The sequence below is a fragment of the Rhipicephalus sanguineus genome, chromosome 11 (genome assembly GCF_013339695.2).
Source record: "Rhipicephalus sanguineus isolate Rsan-2018 chromosome 11, BIME_Rsan_1.4, whole genome shotgun sequence".
Classification (NCBI taxonomy): domain Eukaryota; kingdom Metazoa; phylum Arthropoda; class Arachnida; order Ixodida; family Ixodidae; genus Rhipicephalus; species Rhipicephalus sanguineus.
The window spans coordinates 8,807,123-8,817,234 of record NC_051186.1 but is presented as its reverse complement, the minus strand read 5'-3'; the positions used below and the strand labels follow the sequence as shown (position 1 = coordinate 8,817,234).

At 49.1% G+C, this 10,112-nt stretch overlaps 1 protein-coding gene across 1 annotated transcript; it reads right to left on the bottom strand.

Moving 5' to 3' along the window:
• Positions 1–4,957: 4,957 nt before the first annotated feature.
• LOC125756297 (putative nuclease HARBI1) lies at positions 4,958–6,415 on the bottom strand. Its single transcript, XM_049410774.1, has 3 exons — positions 6,189–6,415; positions 5,316–5,433; positions 4,958–5,247 (listed from the first exon to the last, which is right to left on the bottom strand). The coding sequence occupies exons 1-3, from the start codon at positions 6,225–6,227 to the stop codon at positions 4,979–4,981; spliced, it is 426 nt and encodes a 141-aa protein (XP_049266731.1). The 5' UTR covers positions 6,228–6,415; the 3' UTR covers positions 4,958–4,978.
• Positions 6,416–10,112: the final 3,697 nt, after the last annotated feature.

Sequence of the window (10,112 nt, the reverse complement as noted above, 5' to 3'; positions counted from 1 at the left end):
GTTCCGACACCCTGGGTGGGGGTATCACGTGAATGTTGCGTAATTGGGTTTCGTGGAAGCGTCGCGCTGCCCGAGTGATGGATCCGCTGCTCGACGTTCACGAACGGTTGCTGCTTCTCGAGCACGACGTTCAGCTTCTCGTTCCCCGAGTGAAGGATCCGCAGCCCGTCGTTGCCGTCTCGCAGCAGCTTCTCGTGCACGAAGTTCCGGGTCCGCAGATCGCTTCAAATGCTTGCGTTCAGCGTCGTATGCTCGTCTCTTCGCAGCCTTGTCTTCTGCGTTGCTTGCTGTTGTTGACGCCGACGACAGTGAGGGTGGGATAACGTTTGCCTTCAACGAGTGGTGGGACGCTGATTGCAGGTACTGTTGCTTCCATCGCATCTACTCGAAGGGAAAGCCAAGTAAAGACGCCCTTGACTGAATTCCGAACGCGCGCTCCGCCGCTTATATACATACCGCGCGCGTTCGATCGAGAGGAGGGAGGGAGGGAGGGAGGGAGGGAGGAAGGGAGAGGCCTGCTGCCGGCACGAGACGAGCCGAGCATGCGCAGTGGGAGTGTGGACGGTGGCCGACGCCGCAGGTGCGACTAAGAAATGCTCCACATTTAAAACACAACTTTCCGCCAGTTCCTTTACCGCACAGCGTGCAAAATCGTAAAATCCACTGCGGCGCTTCTTCTTGCAGACAGTACTGCAGGCGAAGATGTTCAAAAACGACGCAGATAAGCACCGCACATCACACGCACAGCGGTCCGTCCATTGGCGTGGTTCAGACGACTTGCCCTTTTTTCGGACAAGCCCTAAGGGGCGATCGGAGATCTGTTCGTTCCGCGTTCGTTCTGCGGTGCCTACGTCACAGAAGTGAGAGGAGGCGCAGCGCTCCCGCCTAGAACCGCCGAGAGGAAGAGAACAGCCAATCGTGAAGCGGACAGCTTTCCGGAAGTAGACGCGCATCCTGTGACGTCGGCACAGGGACCGTGAAGCGTTTCTCGCCTTTTAATAAATATAATTACTTTACAGAAAATTATTGTTTTTGCTTCTCAAGCTCAAACACTCTTTCAAACAGCAACAGCTTTGAGTGATGATATTTAATAATGGTAGTTTTTTTTGACGTCGTCGCTAGATGGTGTCGCGCACGCGAAAAAAAAAAAGAGAAAAGTAGCGGCTGACGTAGTTTCCTATTTCTATTCTTAAATCTTTTTTTTCATTTTACTTCTTTCCTCTTAAATAGAAAAAATCTACGCTTTACTTTAACAATTAGATTTTAAAAACTATCCGGTTCTTGGCCAATCCCCCAGCGTGGGTGTGTGCCAAATTATAGGAACTACACTACACTACACTACACTACAAAATGTCGTCCGATCGCAACGTCTGCGTTGGTTCTCGGGTGTCGGATCGTCAAAAGGAGCTTCTGCTGGCTTTTGTGAAAGAGCACGCACAGATCGCGACGCTGTCGTGCCCGCTGGAGCCGTCTTTCACGAGGGAGGACCGGGACGACATGTGGCAGGAGCTAGTAGCGCTTTTGAACGAAGAAGTCCCTGCGCGTAACACCAGGGCCCAGTGGCAGGCCCGATGGAGGAATGAGCGCTACTATTCGCAGCAGGGTCTTGCCAAACTCCGAGGGCAGCAGAGGTGAGTGCGAGCACAATTGTATTGTGGTCGGTCATCTTACACGTCCCGCTTGTGCTTTACAGCGGCACCCGAGGCGGCCAGATTTCGGATTACCGCGGCCGCGTCGTGCTTGACAGGGACGAGTGTGCGAGGCCCATAGTTCGTGTGGTCTGAATCGGTAAGCACTGGCTTAGAATATCATTGTTACTTGTATGCTGCGAACAAGTGGGCTCGTTTGCTTCGAGCCATTACGCGCTGTTAGTTTTACTTTTTCAAACAATATCGAGTGGATCACCCGGCCGCCGCGTTAGCTGAGGTGCTAACACGTTGCGCCGCCCAGAACAGAATGCGAAACAGCCACATTTGCGGTGATGACGGAAGAACAGCCGCGAACTATATTTCGAAGCTCATTAGAGCACCCTACGTGTTCCAACCCATTTCTCAGACCCTCGAGTCGAGTGAGGTGCGTAGCCAGTAGGCTTGCCTCCCTCCACCCCTCTCTCCGAAGTCTGTGTGTCATAGCATGCCGCTGTTGAAACATTCTAAAAAAACATTGCTATTGTCCACTTCCATTCCATACTTCTTATTGCACTCAGTGTGTCAATCAAGAAACTTCTTACTATAACAGGTGAGGCCTGCTCCAGCTGCTACTGGTGTGGCTGAAGAGGATGTGGCCCAGGATCTTTCCCGTGCCCCAACTCGTAAGTTTCGCTGATGTTTTTGATTAACTGTAGATGGTGTTACATGCTCACAGGTGATGCTCATGCGTGCAGGCATATGTTTGTGAAGAGATGACATCTGTGGGCATAAAGACAAAAGGCTGCACAAAAAAAATTTGGCAAACGGTTGCAGGAGCTAGTTGTATGCATAACTGTCAGATGGAATAAACAGGTGTCCTGCCTTGCAGTTATGGTGAAATGTAGCAAAAAGGTAGCATTGCAAAAATGTTCAACATCTTGAAATGTTTCCCTGTTTTGCCAATTGCTTCAAAAGTGAAACTGAAAATGTGCTATTGCTAAATATACTGTTCAAAAAGCAAGCTCGTTATATAACTTTTTCACATACCATCATACACAAATGCACATGTTTGCACCTGTGTTACACCTGCTTGCTGTATGTTTTGCATACTGCAGCAGCTAGGGTTTCGGAAGGAGATTGTGTCAGTCATCGCGTAAAGCCGGGCAAACGATTGTGTAGCCCTGAAAAGGGCTGTTTGGTTGCTTCTCATGCAGAGATGGTTAGAGGCGTGAGATGCGTTTGATGAGATGAGCGAAAATGAATTCCGGCACCGCTTTGGTCTGTCCAAACGAAGTGCGTTGAGAGAGAGAGAGAGAGAGAGAGATACGAAGAGGAAAGGCAGGGAGGTTAACCAAGCTTTGGCACGGTTGGCTACCCTGCACTTGGGGTGCGGTTGTGCGGTGAACCAAGCACCATTCATGGATGCCGTTGGGTCAGTGGATTTTCAACAGAGAGGAAATTGTTGCACACACTGAAACTCTTCACGAACAGAAGCTTCCAGCGAAGAGTCGGTAGCAGGAAATTTATAGATGATAATGGCAACACATTTCTTGGTTTCCAGCTCATGCCGCAGCTGCGAGATGGGGGCAACCGACAGGCCGAGGCGCTGGAGTTACTAGCCCCAAACACCAGGCGGCAGGGCCAGGCATCATTGGAAAGCTGCGCCAGGTTCAACTTCTCGGTGACGCGGTCCACAAATTGCAAGGCGTTGGTACCCTCGCCCGGGCCCTCATTGCAGCGGAAGGCACCTGCACAGTGATTTGTAAAGACTAGTTGTACATATATGTAGATTTATTTTTGTTCACATCACGAGCTATGATACGCTGGTTTGCTTCAATGGTGCCCTGCAATTTTCTTTCAGTTAATTTTCTTTTTCTGCATATCAGAAGCACTGATGTGCTGTTTCATTGTACATAGTAAAGTGTAGATCAATGGTAAATCGTGTCCTGCGATGTCATTTGTTTTTAATCTCGTCGTGCGAGGTGATGCATTCAGCAGTTTTGTAGTACATGTGCATAGCACAGTGTGGTTTCATTTATAAATCATGTTTTGCCATGTCATTTTTTAAAATCTCATTATACAAAGTCATGCATTGAGCAATTTTGTAGTATATGCACATAGTGCACTGTAGTGTATCTTTATGTTTATAGTGTATACGTGTAGAATATTGTGGCACACTGTACGTTTTCTATCGATTTTACACGTCCTAGAAAAAAAGAAAAGCGTTTGTGAAAGGTCTAGGTTGCACAATTTTGAAATATTGCAAGACTAAAAAACAGTTGACGAATACGTGTTCTGTTGCTTAGAAGTGTTTAGATAACAGGAATGGGTACAAACAGAAATCAATAATAGAGGAAGACATATCAGCAACCAACAACTTGCATTTTTTAGCGAGTTCAATTAATACCGGTTCGACTGTGCCTTGTTTTCATGTAATACAATGACTTTCGTGCTGCGAGACGCGTGTGTTGTTGCAGAGGAGCAGCAGGCACTTTGTAATAACTCCATTTGTATATTATAAAAGGAAGCTACTTTTGTATTCTTTTCCTTGGCATTAAATTTAAAGGATATTTATTTATTTTGCTTTTTATGTGCATTGCTCGTGATACTTGTAATAAAATTTCAATTCTGACACCACCCTTGTTGTTCATTTCATTTACAAGCACGATTCTTGTTGCACTAAAGCTACCGCATCTTGCTGTCCTGATTCAAACAGCCTTTTCCGGTTACCACTTTGTCTGTGAATGGCACCATGTGCCATTCACAGTTGAGCTCTCACTTGTGCTTAGTGTGAAGCGCCATATTTTACAACCTGGTCGAAGCATTTCATCAGCATGGCGTTGTGTGACAAGGGGGCATAGGTCGGCAAAATCACTCATGAGTCGACTCACTCAGATTCAGATCGAGCTGTGAGTCCAAGTGAGTAATACATTGGTGAGTTCGAGTCCGGGTGAAAACATTTTAGTGAGCCTGAGTCCGAGTGAATCCGCTTGAGGAAAATTTTGGTGAGTCTGAGTTTGAGTGAGCCCCAAGAGCAAAATATATTTCACGAGTGAGTCAGGGTGAGCTTCACATTTTTTGCCAACCTATTCAAGGGGGTTATTCATTGATAGGAGAACGCTGTTTCGTTGATATGTGTAGCAAACATTTGAAGCGTAGTAAAAAAAAAACAGTGACAAACACATTGAACAAAGACAAACACGCACCACGCAATGCTGCCGAGGTCGTTGCAGGCGGCGGCGTACTCTGCGCAGGTGCTCAAGCATGCAGGCCCTGTAGTTCTCGAAACAGGTTCACTACACGGTTGCGCTGCTGCTGGCTCTCGTTGTGGTGGTGGTGGTGGTGGTAGCTCAGCTGCTGCTGGCAGCAGTCAGCATCGTCGGTGTCGTCATCGTTTCCTTCGAGAACAGGCTCATGTGCCGCCAACGCAATGTCGTGCAGAGCTGCACAAGCAGCAATGATGCTTGAGCAGCTGTGCACAAGCTTACAGCGATGCACCACTCCACAACATTGCGCATGGCGGTGTGGGCCTTGTTGTAGTGGTCATCAGGGGTGCCACGAGCTGGTCGTCCGGGCACTGGTGTCAGGAACCACGGTTCTAATGTATAGCTGGAGTCTCCTGCACGAGGTCGGCATGACAGCTGTAGTTATAACGTCTTGAATGTGGCAAGCATTGACAGCACTTACCAAGCAAGCCGAAGTTTTGCTTCCAGGTGCTGACGGAGAGGGCTCCCCCGCCATACCCACTAGTCATGACATGACCCCAGGAAACATGGACTGACATCCAGAGGTCGGCATCACATGTCTGCAGAATTCAATTCAGTCAAAATTGTACCCATAAATGACCTTGGGTACAATGTTGGGTATTATGTTAATGTAACTACATCTGTCTTCACTGTTACTGACTGTTGAAACATAGCTATGGACAAATCATCGACAGGGTAGGACTTGTGCCATAAGTTCTAACACGAAGACAATGCAGTGTCAAAGGGTAGTCTGCATGTTTACTGCTTGGAACAACCCATCTTTCAGCCACCAAAGCCTTTTAACCAAATTATTGCTGTATGTTTAAGGCAATGTATCACAAAATATCTACAACACGAAAAACTTCGACTGAAAAAAGGGTTATGAAACAATGCGTATTTATTGTACATGCTAGGGCGCGTTCCGAGGGACCGAAATAAAGTTTATTCATCCATCCATGTATTGATCCATGTAACGTCCATCACGACAATGAACATTAAGGACATACTACGGCACATTCTGGGAGCGCTAATCTCAACAAATACAAATCGAGAATCAAGCTTCGGGTACACATGACGTACGAGCAACGGTAATATTATGCACTGTGCAGGCCGCTGAACCAAAGTGTACTCCGCGTCACATGATTTCATCGCTTATCCTAAGCGAAGTGCCCTGAAACGAACCAATTCCCGTTCTGGATAGATCGAAAATACCGCTCCCAATTATACTCAGTTGCAACAGCCTCAGTAAAGCGGAAAGTTTAAGCGATATAAATGAAACAATTCGTTACGCATACAATGCATGAATAATACTCACGATCGTGGTGTTGAATGCGTAGAGTCCCTTCCCCGACATGTAATGCGTCGTGTCCGCGGAGCTCAGGCCATGGGGCTTCGGGATTGCGATGAGCGTACCATCCACGCACCCGACCACAACGGGAATCTGCCCGAGCCGCGCGAACGCCGCCTTTGTTCGCTCTTCGCGTCTGTGGTCTCCGGAAAAGGCCACCCACCGTTTTTGCCCGTGAGCGACAGTAATGGCGTGTTCCTGACGGACGACAGCGACAGGCCGCTGAATTCCTCGCAGCCGACAGCTCGCTGGAAGCATCCGATCGCAAAAATCTCAGCGCGCACAACGCCTTCCGCTCTGTTTAAATCCCACTGGTTCGTTGGCACCCGATGACGGGGCCGAGATCGTCGCACAACCAAGGTACAGTACGTTTCGAGAAACGAAAGCGACGCCGGAATTCACACTCGCTCATCTCTTCAAACGCATTTCGCACCATCTGCTTCGAGAAACGCCAACGTAGCAAGGAAGCACCGTTGCAAGCGCCATTTCCTCAAAATCAGCTGTTGCGGCAGCCGCAACCGCCGCATCACTCGAAATACATGCCGTGCGACGCCATTGTTCGCTCGAGAGAACGCGAGCGAACGGGCTCGCTCTCCGTTCACTTTTAGCAGACGACATGCTCGTTATGACGCGGCATGACGTCATCAAAAAAGAAAACATCAAGGAAAAAAAAGAAATGGCCACGCCCCTTAGAATGGCGTGAGTTGTCCGGCTTCAGCCAATCAGCGCGCTTGTTCTCCCCCAGGAGAACGAACAAGCGGAACGAACAGATCTCCGATCGCCCCCCTAGAGTGAATATCGGTAGGCAACTAAACCTCAGGGCTGGGTCTACTGTGAAGAACAAATACGATGAAAACAAAGTTATCTCCTGCGCATTCCTACGAAGTCACCCACGATGCAGGCGAGAGACGCAACGCCCGCATGATGCTTTGCGCGGTGATCCACGGCATCGGCGGTATCTCTACACATGAAAGGGGAGAGGGCGGAAAACCAAGGCTGCCGGGAAGAGGATCATTGTCGTTGGCATGATCCGAACTCTTTCTTTGAGAAACAGTCTTCGTCACGCCACTGCAGTCGCCCGCAGTGCAGCTTGTCCCTTGAAACCAAGTTGCCCCTCCTCGGAAAAATCAAAAGGAACACTCGGTGGTTCACGGAATATCTGTCGGACACGGATTATAGCCGCTGACAGGTAAGTGCTGTCATGACAGCGTTCTTTCCGTCCATCGTGCGTCTCTGTGGGCCTCCGTGCGGCTCGCCGTTAGAAGTGAAGCCGGTTTTGTTTTCCACAAGCCCAAAAGCTGGTCCCGTCGCGAAGGACAGCTGGCAAATTCCTTCGCAGACTTAACAAGTGGGACTTTTTGGGACACCGCGGGACTAGAAAGAAGAAAGCGCATGTTGACAATAATTCCTTGTGAAATTAGATGTGGCGGGTTGCTTGTTGAACTAGCCTACCTTTCGCTTGAGAACTTCTCAGATTGAGCGAACACTTCATAAATGTTAGCGACACATGTAGGAAATAGAAGTAAGGGAAAAAATGAAGGTAAAAGATGACTGCGCGACAATGTCTACGCATCTCGCCTACTTTTCGATGTTATCCACGTCCGCTTGTTTAACCGATGTCATACTTTCCTGTATAAAACCCTTATTGTCGATTTCTTGTTAGATTTTACGAACGTGTGCAAGGAATGCCGGCGGAGATTCGCTTATACAGATAATCTGAATGTCAACACACAGCTGCATCCCTGCGACTCCCCGAGGTGGCCGTAGTCGTGCACGCTGGAGCGCATTGGACAGGCGCAAGCATCGAGCTAACAGCAAACAAAAAAAAAATCACAGGATCCCTTTTGCATTCACCTAAGACGACTCGAAGGCGAAGCCCATCTTATTCTTCTCAGTCTATGTATTAGGAGGCCTACATGAACGGCCGATCATGTATACGCCCCTAGATGTATTTATCCTGCCCTGCCACCCTCCGAAAGCTTTGTGCACTGTTACGATCGGCACCTGCGCTGAAGGGGAAGCGGCGTTCCCTGTTCTTAGAACAAGGTGCCGCAGGGCTGCTTGCCTGCTGACAGCCGTTCAAGCATTTGAATTGTCCTCCCGAGACAGGAAATGAGGCGCCATGCAGCCCGACAAAGCAGGGAGATGCCAGACGAATGTAATGGTCTCCGATCGCGACATCTTCCTTCCAGAGAGCGGCGTCAGCGCGGATGACAAGCCGTCCCGCTCGGACCTTTTGATGCACCCGGTTGTGCGAGCATGTGACCCATCGCCCTACGGCCTTCGCATGGCAAGGAAGGACCCCCTTGGTGCCAAATGTGCAGAGTGCGATGGCCACGCCCCAGTCGAGGACGTTGACCTGGGTGCGTGTGGGCGGCACCCTCATTAGCGCTGTGTGTGACGTGATTGGGCCGTACCAACTCAACAATTCCACCATCTAGGGATCTGGGGAAAAAGAGACCCAAAAAAATGAGCCCCCGCGGGCTTATTCGACACGAGATCTTCTTCATGTAAAACACGATGTTCGTCATGTAAGACGAGGTGATCGTCAAGTAACGAAGTGCTCGGCATGTGAACAATGTAAATAACCGCCGTAAAGTTTCCCTTCAGTCTCTTTATGCTGCCTCTGCATCTTCCTCCCGAGTCTCGGTGCCTGCAAAAGCTGGTCGCAACAGCACCCAGCATGGTTTCGCACTGCTTCCTGGATCGGAGGCACGTGAACTCGTTTTGCACCGCCTCCGTGATCAGCCCACCTTTGACCGAGCTACGATGTCATGTGATGACGGTGTAGGCCTATGTCACACATAGAGTTTCATATACGCTAGAGGGAACTCTGGCGCTGGTGTCTATGGGAGCTGCAACGTATGGCGCTTCAGCCAGCATGGGAATGATGGGTGGTACACGGATTTGTCTAAACTTCGTTCTTTCGGCTCCGTTTGGCTCTGCGTCACCTGCATCCACTTTGTCGCGCAATGACGTTCAGCAAAAGTCAGCAGTTCCACTTCACCACTTTATCGTTTTTAAGCTCACCAATTCAAATCTGGTCACGAAGTTCACAACGATCCATTCTTTATCTGAAAGAAAACCTAAACGCAGCAATAAACAAGCCATAAAGCAGTTCGAAGCCCGGAAGTACGAAGGCTAGGCAAATTTGTGTACTACCCATCATTCCCATGGTGGCTGAACGATCGCAGCGCGAGAGTCACCTCTAGTTAATTTTAGCAAACTCTATGATGTCACAGGATACGAGGAACGAGACGGCTGAACCAGAATCGGCGCCAGCAAGGAAGACGAGCCGTGGCTTCCCGTGCCACTGCAAAGCGCCGTCTTTAGTTTCTTCTCTTGAGGTCGCGCGCTCTCTGGTTTTGTTCGCCGCAGAAAGGAGGGCGCTACAACGGCAACATGTGGAGTTATGTCACATCACGTCACACCAGAATTGACGTCCTAATTTTTTCCGATCTGTGACACCATGATGACGTCGTATAGTGACGTCATCATGTGATCATTTTTGCACCACTCGTCTGCGACGCCGCAGGATACCAGACGCCGCCGACGACGCGGGACGCCTACGGTCAAATTTCGTGTTTGCTGAGACTTTCGCCTCAACATAGAATAATGAAGAATGATCTTAGGGCCTCCACATTTTTACACCAGGAGGCTTATATTGCCCTCGGAAAAATGCCTCCTCAGCGAGGCATTTGTGTTTGCGATGGGAGCCGACATTTACGAGTTCGGTGAAAACTTGGTTTTCGTAAGCTGGCTTTCGTAGATGCCGCCATAGTGAACCCTTCTGGTTACTAAACAAAAAGCACGCTGGATCACAGTGATATAAATTAAGATCATGCACGAAACGCCAAGCGCATGATGCAGGTCAGATAAGATTACGTGTGT